The 15,438-nt window shown below is 45.7% G+C and overlaps 1 protein-coding gene across 1 annotated transcript in view; it reads left to right on the top strand.

Annotated features, from left to right (window-relative positions):
* LOC144762194 (ATP-binding cassette sub-family C member 10-like) overlaps positions 1–15,438 on the top strand; it is a 681,473-nt gene that overhangs the window by 552,078 nt on the left and 113,957 nt on the right. Inside the window, 1 exon segment of the mRNA XM_078647347.1 lies at positions 440–609. Within this exon segment, the coding sequence (XP_078503473.1) occupies positions 440–609 (170 nt within the window).

The raw sequence follows: 15,438 nt of genomic DNA, 5'->3' as shown, positions 1-15,438 counted from the left end.
CTGTCGCATTCCCTCTTGTGGCATGCTACCATCCTTTCAGAGTATATGCTAATTCTGTACATATCAGAAAAGTGTATGTTGGCATGAATGGAACAGGTGGGTATACACTAGTGAGGCAGAGACAGGGTGAGAATAGGGATCTGTTGAGTACCACTAAAGGGATTGATTTATTTTAGATACTCTTTTTGTTCCTTTCAGTGGCTGCAGGTATTTGCTAGTCAGAGGAAGAGCAAGAAGGGTAATTGTTTTCCTTCTGTCTATCATCAGTAGTGAATATTTTTGATTCTGTTTACTTGTTGATATGCAGGAACATTTGATTCTGCACTGATATCTGCTCATGTGAAGGTTAGCGGATTCTCTGATAATTCCCTGTGACACTACTCAATTCTACGTTATATCAGGCCCATAGATCTCTGATCATTGCTCTGATCTCCTGCAGGCTCGAGCAGGAGAACGAGGAGCGCTTGGAGATAAACCAGCGTTGTAAGTTTGCCAGTGACACAGCCATGCAGTGGCTGGATATCCGTCTGCAGATGATCGGTGTTGTTGTCATCACAGCTATTGCAATAATCGCCATCATTCAGCACCAGATGGAATCTGGCAGTCCAGGTATTTTTTCTTTACTAACACCCCCTCTTCTCCTCCAGGCGAGTAGGCGTCGTGCATGCAAAGGCACTTAGAGCATTGTTACCAGAGAAGCAGGGTTTAAGGCTTTCCATCTGCCTTGTGGGTTGTCGCACCTTCTTATGATCTCTAGCTCTATCTTTAGCTGTTACCTATGCAGTGGTACTGCACATGTGGATGTATGTTTTTATTTGTCAAATGTTTTTTATTTAGTCATTTAACAGTTCGCAACAAGTGTTCCCTTGCATGTTCTCCCCAGAGCTTCTATTTGTCGGTTCCTCTCTGCTTTTTTCCTAGTTTGTCCCTGATTTTAGATGTTTATTTTGGTTTACAACAAATCATTATATCACAATGTGTTAATAAATCACGCTATCCATTATCATACTCACATTAAAATACTAAATGTTTTCCAGAATTCAAAAAACTTTTTACGATCAGATTTAAACAAATTCATAAAATTTTCATGGGACTTTCGTCCGCCTTACATTTTCATTAATATGATAGCGACATCTCTCTGCCGATTCCTTATCTTAGAATTCTCCCAGGTGCCAAACTGGATCCAGAATTCTTTTGCAGCAGTACCCCTGCACGTCATTAGAGGGTGTTGTGCGACTTCGTAGCGACGTCAAACTCTGAATGTGACGTCAACGGAGTCCACTCAAGACCTCCCCAGACGAGCTGGGGAGGTGAGACTACAAGGGTAGGAATCTTTATATATGACTGCAGTGCCCCCACCTCTCCCTACTGTTCTGTTCAGATGGTTCATAGCATAACCAGCGGGCAGGGCCAGGGCCGGAAAGGCAACAGAATCCTGAGAAAGCCAAGTCTCTGTAAGGAATAGAATATCGGGAGACTTACTTGTAGGAGGTAGAAGACCCTCACAATGTGCTTAACCAGGGAGCGGCAGTTTAGGCTGCAGATTTTATACTACCTCTTGTGGGAGGGGGGAGCCGGTGTTAACAGGCTGGTACTGGCCTTGAACTGACACGAATTGCAATGGGAGAGGCAGGCGGTTGGAGACCAGCTATGACTCCCACGGGAGGGCACATCATGGTGGAAAGCAAGAAGGGCCTCATGCAAGTAGACCAACCTGGGGGAGGGCAAAGGGGCAGAGTGCCTGGGTCATGACTGGCGCAGACGGGGTTGCCTTTGGCGCACGTCCGCACTGCGGCATGCATCAAGTACCTGGGGGCACAACTGGCTCCACCAAGGCTCAGAACAGATTGGCTGAATCTGACTAATCTAAACAGAGCATAGCCAAGGAAAATTAAAGTTAAAAAGACATAAAACACTTGCTAGCAGCAAGGAAATGGCAGCATGCACAGCCAACTTTTCAACAAAGTGAAATACAGCCGATCAGACAGTTCCCCACTCTAAGAACCACCCGTACTTTCATTACCCATGGTACCTGGCATGCACCCTCTCTCTTCTCCCCACTTCTGTGGCCCCCCTTTGACCTCCCTCCCTCCCTTCCGTACCTGTTCAGCCCCTTCTCTCATCTCACCGCATCCATGGCCTTCCCATAACCCCACTCCTCCCCCCTCCTCCTCCAGCCATCCATTTCTACTTCTCAACTTTCTCCTCCTATGTATGATCTCTATTCTTCACCTCTGCTCAACTCCAGTAAAAATATCACGGTAACTCCATCCACTCCTTTCCCCCCCTCAGACCCTTGCATCACATCTCTCTCCCCAGTCCCCCACAGCCCACTGTCCTCCTTCGCCTACTTCACTTCCTCCCCCACCTTCGACCATCGCTCCCCAACACTCCCCACGGTCCTCCACTTCCTCCTGTCCTCCTTCGCCCAAGCCACTCTCTCCCTTAACCATTGAGCCACCCTTCACTCCATGCTCAGCACACCTCTCTCTGGAAACTAAACTTGATTCTCTCATCTCTTTCATTTCCCAGCTTGAAGCATCCATTTCACTCTTATGCGCTAAGATATCACCCTCCCGGAATAACATCCCGAGGAGTTCCTTGCTCCCGCGCCCCAATAAAGCCAACCACAATCTGTCCTCCACAGCCATCACCAACTTACTGGCTTCCTACAAGACTATCAATGTCAATTCCCCTCCACTCGCCTCTCCTAACAACTCTACTCAATTTTGCCATTCAGACCATCTCTTCCATCAGAACTCACCAGCCTCCCCCTCAAGGGGCACCCTCATTCAAGAATCTAATCTCTATCCCCCTCATCAGTCCAGACACGCACATCACCAAAACAGTTGCGTCAGAGCTACACTGTATGTTCCATTACTGCAGATCTGCAACCAAACACAAACTGGAAATCTCTGACACTATCACTCACCACAATCTCGACATGCTCTTTCTCAATGAGACCTGGTTTAATGACTCCTCTCACACTTCATTTGATTTTTTGATTCCTACTGACTACTCTATCCTCAGAAACGACAGAACAGGCAAGATCGGGGGAGGTGTTGCGATTATCTTTAGAAACGCCCTCCAAATCAAAGCCTTTCCCACCATCCTCTTTCGCACCTTTGAATGCCTTTCCCTAGAACTCCAAGTTTATCATGGCTCACCCTTCAGGTTTCATACCATCTACCACCCGCCTGGTAATTGCTCTTCCTTCATGGAGGAATTTATCGACTTCATTAGTGACCAATATTCACAAAGCGACAAACAGACCTTCCTAGGTGATTTCAATCTCCACTGGGGCTCCGTGGAAGACTCGACAAGCTTGCAACCTTTCTCTCAGCTAATGATCTTGCCCAACACTGCTCGGAAATTACACCAAGGGCTCAATTCTGGACCTTGTTATATCCACATCAGTAATAAACTCAATAGGGGGGAGTGAAGAGGTGGTGCCAGACGGCACCGAGGTGGGCGAATCCTCCTCTTCTGAAAGTGCAAATAATCAACAAAGTCCACCTCATATAAACTTAGTGTATATATTGGTGTTAGTGGAATACACTGTGTGTGTTAAAATACCCCTCACACACCAAAAGGGCCCTTGGTGTCATGCTTCATCATCGGGGTCTTCCCACCCCGCTGCGGGACGGGGCAGTGCTGCGACAAGCGACTACGCTGGAGCACCTTTTTATGTGGGTACTATGTGAGTGGATAGGAGTGAGTGTCAGTGGGGTCAGGAGTGATAATAAAAAGTGAAGTTAAAAAATACCTGGCCAAGTGGTAGAAAAAACTATTTAATAAACACTGGCTGGTATTGTTAAAAGGGGTGATGCGGAGAGATAAAGCAAGTTACTGGGCTTGCTCTCCTGTGTGGGTCAACATGTTTCGGGGCACCATGCCCCTTCGTCAGGACCGGGTATAGATCCCCCTGTCACACACTAATGTTATACCACAAATAATGGGTGTAATTAAATGTTTCTATTTATCAATGTGTATAGATATAATTAATAAATATACGTATTCCTAGCTATCTCAGAAGTTCTGATGTAGTAAGCCTGAAAGAACAAGAGCACATGGTTATTAGTGCGCGGATCCCAATGCGCTGGACTTTTGGTCACCTGTAAGGAAAGCAAAACGAAAAAACACACACATGCAGACTGTGGTACATGGCATCCCAGATGAATCTGGAAAGCGCCATATTATCAGTCATTTTTGTGTTAATGACAGACAGTTAAAACACACATATACATTAAGACACCTTAAGTTTGCTATCAAAGGAGGAAGTATTCTATTCAAGATACATACTTTGGAAATGAGGAGTCAGTGCCCCATGAGCCAAGGCTGGGCGAAGGGTAATTTTGGGGGTCCAACTGCAATTGGAGAGAAAAATGGGAACGAAGGAAAGAAGGGTTTGCTTGAACCTTGTTGTGCTGTAGGCATGCTAGTTTTTACGTAAAGGTAGCGAACAAGGGCTCCTAGCTGGTCCATTCGGCTATGCCGTACTTACTCAACCCCCAGCACCACGGTGCTTCCTCCTTCGTCAGTGGCTTCCGTGTTAATGAGAAGCCGGGTTGGGGCGGGTGTTTTATACTGTGGGGTTACTTGGGGGCCCTATCAAGGGCCACCCCCCTTCATGCAAGGACCCCCAAGCTATATGCAATACCCACCAGGACCACCGTATATGGGTAACCAATTCCAACCATGGGACCAACAGGTGCCTCCATTTAACTACTATGGCCCACCGCCTTTTTTAGGCCAGCGCCCAGGACCCCGAAGGGGCAGAAATCGAAAAGGCACACAGGTCCATTGGAACCAACAACCAGGGATAGAACCAGTGATACCCCCGGGTGTGTCAACCCGGAGCCAAACAGCATCAACCAGTCGAGGAACCTAGTGGTAAACCTGTCAGACCACCAACTAACGGAGGCCCAAGAGAATTTCCTTGGTAAGGGGTTAGGTTTCGTCCCTACCAACAAGATGGACAAATTTAAATTATGTCAAGAAATGAAGGAGTTTATACGGAAATTAAAGCTAAAAGCCTTTTTTCAGAATTCTGACAATGAGACCACTGTCCAATCAGATACGGGTCTAAAAAATAAATCCACCTTCACTCCAATAGACTCCACCTTACCAGTTGAACTCCTAGCGTTTGAGAAGGCAGTCATGGCAGATTTAGAACAATTGCCGACAGACGCGGGGGACACCTTTAACAACACTACCAGACTGGAGAGAGTCGCACTCCATGAACTTGCTAACAACCAAGATATCGTAATTAAGCCAGCCGACAAGGGCGGGGCTACGGTCATACAGACCTATGCCAATTACGACAGAGAGTGCAGGAAATTGTTAGAAGACAGACGCAACTACCAGGTACTCAGAGAAGACCCGACTGAAGAAGTCAGAATCTGTATCCTCATAATGATTGAGGAAGCCAGAGCACATGACTGGTTAATCAAACAGGAGAGCGATTTCCTAATCCAAAAAAATCCAAAGACACCTTATTTTTACACGATACCTAAAATTCATAAGGATGCCCCCTACCCTCCGGGCCGCCCTATAGTGTCCGGGATTGAGTCAATCCTCAAACCTTTGTCTAAATTCGCTGACGCTTTCCTGAGACCTATAGTGCAAATGACGAATACCTATTTGAAGGACACCAAAGCCGCCCTACAATTGGTCAAAGAAGTACCTTTCGATCCAGAACAGGACCTTCTTTTGGGCCTCGGTGTGGAGAGCCTCTACACAAGCCTCCCTCACCAAGAAACTTTGGAAATAATAGAGGAAGTCCTTTTCTCTACACCATGGGAATACCACACACCAAGACAGGTGGTCCTTGAGTGTATATCGCTATCCTTGAAAAAAAACTTTTTCCAGTATGAAAGTACATACTATTTACAGAAACACGGCACGAGCATGGGGAGCACTTGTGCCCCCAGCCTAGCCGGTTTGTATGTACACCACCTTGAAACAACAAAAATCCTGAACGACCAGAATCCATACAAAAACCATGTGGTGACATGGAAAAGATACATTGACGATGTGCTAGTCATCTGGAGGGGAGACCAAGACTCAGTCAACCAGTTCATGACTTGGCTGAACCAACAAGACCGGTTCCTAAAGTTCACCCATACAGTCTCCAAGGAGAACCTTGTCTTCCTTAATTTGAATATCTATCCCATCAATGGGAAATTAGAAACATGTACCCACTTCAAACCCACTGCAAAGAACAGCCTGTTACTTTACAGCAGCTTTCACCCACGTCACCTATGTGACAACCTACCCTATGGGCAATTCCTTCGCCTGAGGCGTAACTGCAGTGCCATCAAAGATTTCAAAGCCCAAGCAGCTGATCTAGAGAGCTAATTGTTGAACAGAAACTACCCAAGAACAGTGGTCAATAAAGGCTTCAAAAGAGCGCGCAATAACAACAGAGAGGCTCTGTTAGAACCAACAGTGATAAAGGAACCTGACCAACGCCCCATTTGCGTTACAACATACAATACTAATTCGAACCGGATCACAAAGATTGTAAACAAGCACTGGAAAATACTCAATTGCGATAAACTGAACTTTCCAAAACCCATGTTTTCACACAGAAGGGGTAAGAATCTAAAAGATCTTTTGGTCCATACAAGACCAAAAAACTTCACTAATGATGAACCCCCAAAACTAACAACTGTCAGCGGGCATTATCCATGTGGCTCATGTGCGTCCTGTCCATACACGCATAAAAGCCGCAGCATCACCTTTTCCAACCAGTCCACTTGGGAGCAACGTTCTTTCACAAACTGTGATAGCCGGAACGTAGTCTATCTGGTCACTTGCCCGTGCAAGAAAGAATATGTGGGTATGACCACCAGGCGAGTAAAAGTCGCATGGGAGAACACCGCAGCAATGTGCGCTGCAAAAAAACTACAACCAGAATGGCCACTCATTATGTGACAATGGGACACAGCATCCATGATCTGAAATGGACAGTCATTGAGGCTTTCAAGAACGACAAGGATCTTTTATCGAAGGAACAACGTTGGGTGTACCGTTTGGGTACTCACCAGACAGGCCTGACTGATGAAATACCCTGGTCCCAACTCAAAATTTAACTTGACCTAACATAAGAAGTGCCTATCACACTCTTTATCACCTTCAATATGGCAGCATCCTCTGGACTAGCTTTTTTTAACTTAGCAGAACCAGGGAGGTATTAAACCCCTTTTTAAACTTTTAAATTGCTCAAAATCACTGATTATATAGTGAGTACAACACCCCGTATTATTTCTACATCTATGTTGGAGCCTCGTTTCCTCTGAGGCATCAGAGACCAAAGCACGCGCACGCGCGTAGAAACAACACTCCCCCGCGCATGCGCAGTGCGTCCCAAACGACAGGACTCTTTCGCGCATGCGCCCTCCGTTCAGAACCCCGCCTTGCCACTAGCGATAGCTCCTGCTCCCTAAGACGAATTTAACTTGTAAAGAATAGAACCTAGCGAGCTCATTCACCCGGTAGAGTTTCGGGCGTGCATTTAGTTCAACATATTGAGTCCCTTTCCTCACAGAACTAAACATTTAAGAATGGCCACCGCATGAACCGTGTTCTATGACTCGCCCTCCCGGACACACCTATCCCGAGTTGCAGTCATTAATCAATTAACTGGCTATTACCCAATTAACCCCAGAGTATAAAACACCCGCCCCATCCCGGCTTCTCATTAACACGGAAGCCACTGACGAAGGAGGAAGCACCGTGGTGCTGGGGGTTGAGTAAGTACGGCATAGCCGAATGGACCAGCTAGGAGCCCTTGTTCGCTACCTTTACGTAAAAACTAGCTTGCCTACAGCACAACAAGGTTCAAGCAAACCCTTCTTTCCTTCATTCCCATTTTTCTCTCCAATTGCAGTTGGACCCCCAAAATTACCCTTCGCCCAGCCTTGGCTCATGGGGCACTGACTCCTCATTTCCAAAGTATGTATCTTGAATAGAATACTTCCTCCTTTGATAGCAAACGTAAGGTGTCTTAATGTGTATGTGTGTTTTAACTGTCTGTCATTAACACAAAAATGACTGATAATATGGCACTTTCCAGATTCATCTGGGATGCCATGTACCACAGTCTGCATGTGTGTGATTTTTCATTTTGCTTTCCTTACAGGTGACCAAAAGTCCAGCGCATTGGGATCCGCGCACTAATAACTATGTGCTCTTGTTCTTTCAGGCTTACTACATCAGAACTTCTGAGATAGCTAGGAATACGTGTATTTATTAATTATATCTATACACATTGATAAATAGAAACATTTAATTACACCCATTATTTGTGGTATAACATTAGTGAGTGACAGGGGGATCTATACCCGGTCCTGACGAAGGGGCATGGCGCCCCGAAACATGTTGACCCACACAGGAGAGTAAGCCCAGTAACTTGCTTTATCTCTCCGCATCACCCCTTTTAACAATACCAGCCAGTGTTTATTAAATAGTTTTTTCTACCACTTGGCCAGGTATTTTTTAACTTCACTTTTTATTATCACTCCTGACCCCACTGACACTCACTCCTATCCACTCACATAGTACCCACATAAAAAGGTGCTCCAGCGTAGTCGCTTGTCGCAGCACTGCCCCTTCCCGCAGCAGTGCGGGAAGACCCCGATGATGAAGCATGACACCAAGGGCCCTTTTGGTGTGTGAGGGGTATTTTAACACACACAGTGTATTCCACTAACACCAGTATATACACTAAGTTTATATGAGGTGGACTTTGTTGATTATTTGTATATCCAAATCAGACCAGATTACCACTGCTCCACCCCTAAGCAAATCTGGAATCCTCTACCATCTCTTTGGGATGACACCCAAATCTACCTCAAGGTGTCTTCCCCTCATGATCTCTCACTACTCAACTCTACTCTCAACTCTATTCACAACTGGATGTTAGTTAACCAACTCAATGCCTCCAAAATGGAATTCCTCCTCTTGTCTAGCTCTCTCTCCCCGCCTCCTGTTCAATCCTGGATAGATCAGTTGTATTTACTCAACAGTAAACCCATCATTGTGGACTGCGCTAAATCCTTAGGTGTCATACTTGACATAAGACTCAACCTAATCCCACACATCAATTCCATTGCCAAGACCGCACGTTATCAGCTGCGCCTTCTATGGGGGATTCGTCGGTTCTTCCCGGAGAATGACCTAAAAACCTTGGTCCAATCGCTAGTTCTCTCTAGACTGGATTATTGTAATTCTCTTCTGACTGGCCTTCCCAAATCTCACCTCTCCCCCCTCAAATCCATCCTCCACTCAGCAGCTCGCTTCATTTCAGGGTCCAAACGAAGTGATCACATCACTCCTATCCTGTCTTCACTCCGATGGCTTCCCATCGAGGCTAGAGCTATATACAAAACGGCGTGCATCACCCACAAAGCTTTGCACTCTTCCTCCCCTCGCTATCTGGCGAATAAACTGAAATTGTCTGGAGGCTCAAGACCTTCTCGGAATCAGAAAAAGTTCCTTTTTGAGTCCCCCTCCTTCAACAGGGAAAAATGTATGGCATAATCGTTCTCAGGTAATGCGGTGAGAATCTGAAACTCGCTTCCTCCTTCGCTCCATGCCATCACCTCCATCCAGATCTTCAAAGGGGACCTCAAATCTCTTCTATTCCAAAGACACTTTCAGAATTAATTCCCTCCTTCTCAGACCCCACCAGGAAGTTCTTTAGTCATTGTAAATTTTTCACATATATTTATATTTTGTTTGTACATTCTGTGGTTGATGCGTTTGATATTGTGTTCCTTTTACCTGCATTGTTTTGATTCTATGACCTGCTATTTTTCGCCAGGAAGCTCTTTAGTCATTGTAACTTTGTCATATACATTCATATTTTTGCCCGTACATTCTGTGCTTGCTGTGTTTGAGATTGTGTTCCTTTTGCCTGCGTCGTTTGATTCAATGGCCTGCTACTTTTGTTTTGTTCCATTACTGTAACAGTTCTCAAATGTAACGTAACTAGTTCTATTGTACAGTGCTCTGACACCTTCGGGTAAAGTCAGCGCTTTATAAAAATGCATTAAATAAATAAATAAATAAAATAAATACCATACAGAGCGTCCATGCTGCGGCGTGCAGCAAGTACCTGGGGGCACAACTGGCTCCACCCAGGCTCGTCACAGATTGGCTGAAATTGACCAATCAGGACAGAGCACAGCCAAGGAAAATGAAAGTAAAAAAGACATTAAACACTCCTTAGCAGCGAGGGAATGGCATCATACACAGTCAACTTTTTAGCAAAGTGAAATACAGCTAATCAAACAGTTCCCCACTCTAAGAACCACTCGTACCATACAGCACGTCTGTGTTGCGGCGTGTATCAAGTAGCTGGGGAGGCACAACTGGCTCCACCCAGGCTTGTCATAGATTGGCTGAAACTGACCAATCAGGACTGAGCACAGCAGAGGAAATGGAAAGTTAAAAAGACATAAAACACTCGCTAGCTGCGAGGAAATGGCAGCATTCACAGTCAACTTTTTAGCACAGTGAAATACAGCTGATCAAACAGTTCCCCACTCCAAAAACCACTCGTACCATACAGCGCGTCCGTGCTGCTACGTGCATACCTGGGGGGCACAACTGGCTCCACCCAGGTTCGTCACAGATTCGTAGAACCTGACCAATCAGGACCGAGCACAGCTGAGGAAAATAGATGTTAAAAAGACATAAAACCCTCACTAGCAGTGAATCAAAAATTAGCTAGCATTTGCGCCAAGAATTTTCAATTCTATTAAGGACACGGAGGCGAGGATTATGCTTCTCTTTCTTTTATTTGCTACTCACAGCAGCCAATGAAAAACGTTTTGTATGCAAATAAAACTACATTTCCCATGATGCTTGTTCATACATCACATCCTGTATAGCCCAATAAGAGCTGCTGTACACTGTTTCTCCTCCTCTTTCTTTGCTCGAACCTTTATAGTCAACACATTAATAAATCCAGTCCAATCCGCGGAATATGAGTCCCAATAATCATCCTTCAACATGAAAGAACCATCTTTAAACTGGGACGTTTACGTCTTCTAAGCCAGAAGAACACCTGCTCCTTCTTCTTTTCTCGAAGCTGAAAGAAATGAGACAGGGAAAACCCGTAACTTCTGCTGATACAGAATATCAAGTACATGCGGGTGGGTAATTATTACCAGTATTGTAATAAACCGGGTGTGATAATCCTCGCCTCCGTGTCCTTAATAGAATTGAAAATTCTTGGCGCGAATGCTAGCTAATTTTTGATTCTATTACAGGACCGGAGGCTTTGGATTATGCTAGTTTAACGCTTATCCACACAACTACAGTCATATATCTCCCACCGGTACATAATAAACTGTGTAAATATAGCCTGAGAAAAATCAATCAGTAGAATTGGAACTTCCTAAACAATGGGAATCATGAAAACAAGAATGATAAGTATGGTCCCTTTGAACAGACTGCGTCTCACATTTGGTTTTGAACACCAAATCCTGGCAAAAATGCCCTCAACCATCGGCTTTAATAGCCTCGTACCCACATATAAAATGTCAGTAATAATCAACAATAATATGAACAATTATGCGGAAAAAACCTCAGATAGTAAATCCGAGGGTCATTGTTGCAAGCCTTAAAGAATGGAAAGAAACACCCATAAAGTGCATTATTTCGAAGACTTCATGTGACCAGGCCCTGACCACATGCAGTCCAGACATTGCTTACAGTGCAAACTTCCTAGAGTAGCTACTGTACCTGTAAATCGAGGGCTTGTCTCGCCGTAGGAACACCTAGAGGTGGAATGACTCGTAACACAGCCTGACAATAGTTAATTTCCGTTCGACATGCTATTATCTATCTATTAACAAAATAGGAAATTACGAGAATTAATCCGGGCTGGGATTTTTACGTCACCAAAAAGAACTCGAAAGAAAGACCCGACGCAAGTTCAGCAACCTGCTCTGAACCGAGAGTGAGACGCAGACAACGGACGACTATAAAGTGAACGCTACTTAATTCCCATTACATTATTTGATAAATAATTCACGAATTAGTGAAATCAGTCCTCACAGAGCTGCTGCATGGTGTACATACCAACAAATGCGACCCTCTAATGCCGAAACGTATTGCGTGAGTGGAAGGACCCAGAAATACGAAATGAACGCCCTCAGCGCGTTCGAAAAACCTGGAAAGTACTGTAGATACCGGAAACTTAATCGTAACTAAAAAGCAAAGTCGGAATATATACCACCTGTGGAAAAACTGTACTTACCACATTGCCATGTGTCAAACCCTGACCCGTGCTTACTAAAGGCAACGATCAACTTGCGAACTGTAGCTCCCTGGTGAATTATAAAGGACATCTGCCCCGATCCACATGAGCGCTGCTGCATGAGAAAAAAGGGAAAAATTGTAGAGATAAGGTAGGAAACCGAGCAGGACGCCGCCGACCCAAGGAGCATTGGAAATACAAAATGGAGACCTCCATGCGCGAAAGTTGCGACCCCAGTCGCCGGAAATATTCAGAAATCGGAGGGGACAAATTCAGTTCCATCGACTTTCGTGAGACCAGACCTACATTCTTTTCTAATGGTACTGACCTCCAACTGGAATGCCTGTAACTGACGAATCAGTCCTGCCCCAAAAGGATCTGTGAGCAAGAACTCAAAAGGCTTACAATTACTGACTGTCTCTCGGATGAAGTTGCCACCCATCGCCCTCTGAATGCACCCGAGGTACCAGTCCTTTACTGTCCTGTATGCTATAGGATGTATTCCGTAGTGACCTAAATCTGAGAATTTCGGCAGAATGCCCTGGGTCCTGGAACAAGTCCACTAAGAAGTTGACCCTGTATGCCTATACCCGCTGATAGTTCTTGCAGTCGAGATATTGCGCATGCTGAACAGTAAGCGTCAAGAGGCCTGCGCGGTAAAGAACCCGAATAACTGAAAGATCGGAAAAACTGTTTGAGTGACGATGCCAAACGCAACGCCACTTTGGCACTCGCCCGAATGGAATTTTCTGCACTGATACCATTGGAAAAAAACTCTTCATAGCACTGTAGGTTGGGTCTTGCAATAACTTAGTTGCATAGGACCGAGATAAACCTGGAAATCTAATCTAAGAGGCACAATTGTATGAAGGTTATGGTCCAGTAAATCATAATCCGATGTCGGGAAAGTGTGAGGCCAAGGCCTGTGACTGTGTAAAGATAGACCTATCCATATATTTATATCCCGCTAACTCGAAAGGTAAAATAACTTGGTACTTGGTGAGCACCAGAGAGCTGAGAGCTTGAGATAACATATACCTATCATCAACCCTCAGAACGGCCACCATAACGGCCGCTAAAGAAGGGAAGGTGGCGACCACTAGACGTTCTCCTGAACGCTATATGCAAGAAGCCTTGGAATATGATGGGAAAGGAATTGATAAACTAGTAGGAATGTGACCACAAGCAAAATACGTCTACCTATTATAGATGCGACAAATAACGAATGTGTCCCAGAGGTATCTGTTGCAAAGGGCCTACGTAGATCAGATGTCAGGGAGCCCAACCTTGTGAAAGGATTTGCGACTCTCGGAAGCGCTGGCGCAGATGGCGTCATACCGACGCCTATCACCGATTGTGGCTGACTACGACTAGGATTTTGTTTTGCAGCCTGTCAAGTCTGGATAATCCCTTTCTGAGACAACTAGAAAAGAAGGAGCCTGGCGGCGCCGTCGGGCAATTCTTCAACCGTACCCAAAAAAAGGAGGTCGCAACGCCCTAGTCTAATGCCCGTCGCACGCGCGCGGATGCCCTACCATCCGTCAACGTATTGGTGAGATAGGAAAAAATTTAAATAAAATTAAAATAAAAACAAAATCATGCTCAAGGATTTGTGGTCGAAGAACGATGATGAGCGTCAATCAAGCCTTATAACGCTGAGTTAGGGAATGTCATACCTGGGGCCCTGTTGACCACACAAGAACGTGGAGAACCTGAGTGTCAACATAATTAGTTCCGGAGATTCTTGCGCTCCTATCGATTAGTTGTCATCCTCCAAATATATATCCCACCAATCATCCTCAAGGGATATCCGTATTGAATAAAGTAGTGCAAAGCACAGCACAATTGAAGAAGTAGAGGGGGAGCCAACCCTGTGCACACTAAAACAGAGAAATGAATAATGTATCAGCTCCTCAGCAAAGCTGTAGTCATTATATCAGCCCAATGGGCGTCCGAGTCATAGTGAAATACCAGGAGCCTGTGCGCATTCCGAGGGCCAGCCTATTGTTATAGCCTGGATGCTACCAGGAAATCTGCTCATGTAAAGCACGAGGCACTGTGACCTAGAAACAAACAGGGGACGCGTGCGACGTGCGTAGGCCCAATAGCCCAAATGAAGCTCAAGTGGGTTACGCACACCGGAGCGTTATGACTCCATACCCGCACTCGGCTACTAGGGAAAGCCTTTGGCAGAGAAAGCGCGAGACCGCGCAATAATCCAAACAACCCTATGGAAGTGACAGGAAAAAATAGTAATTCAGAAACCATAATCGTTGAAATCGCATGAGCAAAAATCTAGACACAAACCACAGTTATTCATTTCACAATGGCGCAACGCCAGCGCCGCATTTCAGCTTTTGAGGGAGCATTTGATTCAGTGTGCGGCCGAGCCCAGGCCTCCCATAAAGATCAAGCGCGGGTCCAATCCAGTATGTTGCCGGCATAATTAGCACGACATCTCCACTCCCACGGGAGCGATCTGAATGTGGTATCGGTGGGTGAAACCAAAAACGCTACCAAGCGCACTAATTCATTTCAGTATAACTAGTGAAAACATACAACAGGAGAATATCAAACCTAAATTGTAGGAAGAATATGAATATATATAAAATATACATTTTTAATATCATTTTGTAATTGAAAACATGACCCGGAGAACCTGGGATCGAACCCTGCACCACTGGGATAAGAGGCAACTGCCTTGCCCCAAGGCAACATTGACTCTATGTAAAACCATTAAGCGCGAACCTGATGAGGCCTGTGGACCCTAGCAATGGGGAGGGAGGCTATCGAGGGCAGCGCGGCATTTGGAGTTCAGCGGGAGTACAATTAAGCCTGATAAGGCCACCTGCGTTGCGGATACACCGCCGTACCCTCAGTCCCAGAATGTGCTAATCAAGGCGACGCGCGCCTGCCTTTTGTTTAAGTGAGCCATGAAGCCGTGCGGTATTCAGCGGCCAGCAGGGACTGAAGCGGCGCCCGAACGGGCCAACAGAGCAATCCACAGACTCTGCTGCGGGAGAAGGCGCAACACCAGTACGCCGCTCCCCGCGAGAAACTCTACCATGCTCGCAGGCCATAGGGGGAGGTAAAACATGGCCGGAGGGGCCGCACCGTTAATTAAGCAAAGCTTCCGCGGAGTACACCGCTCCCAGCGGGAGCCG

This window comes from Lissotriton helveticus, chromosome 6, assembly GCF_964261635.1.
Source record: "Lissotriton helveticus chromosome 6, aLisHel1.1, whole genome shotgun sequence".
In the NCBI taxonomy this organism is placed as follows: Eukaryota; Metazoa; Chordata; class Amphibia; order Caudata; family Salamandridae; genus Lissotriton; species Lissotriton helveticus.
This window is presented reverse-complemented; position numbering and strand designations above follow the sequence as displayed.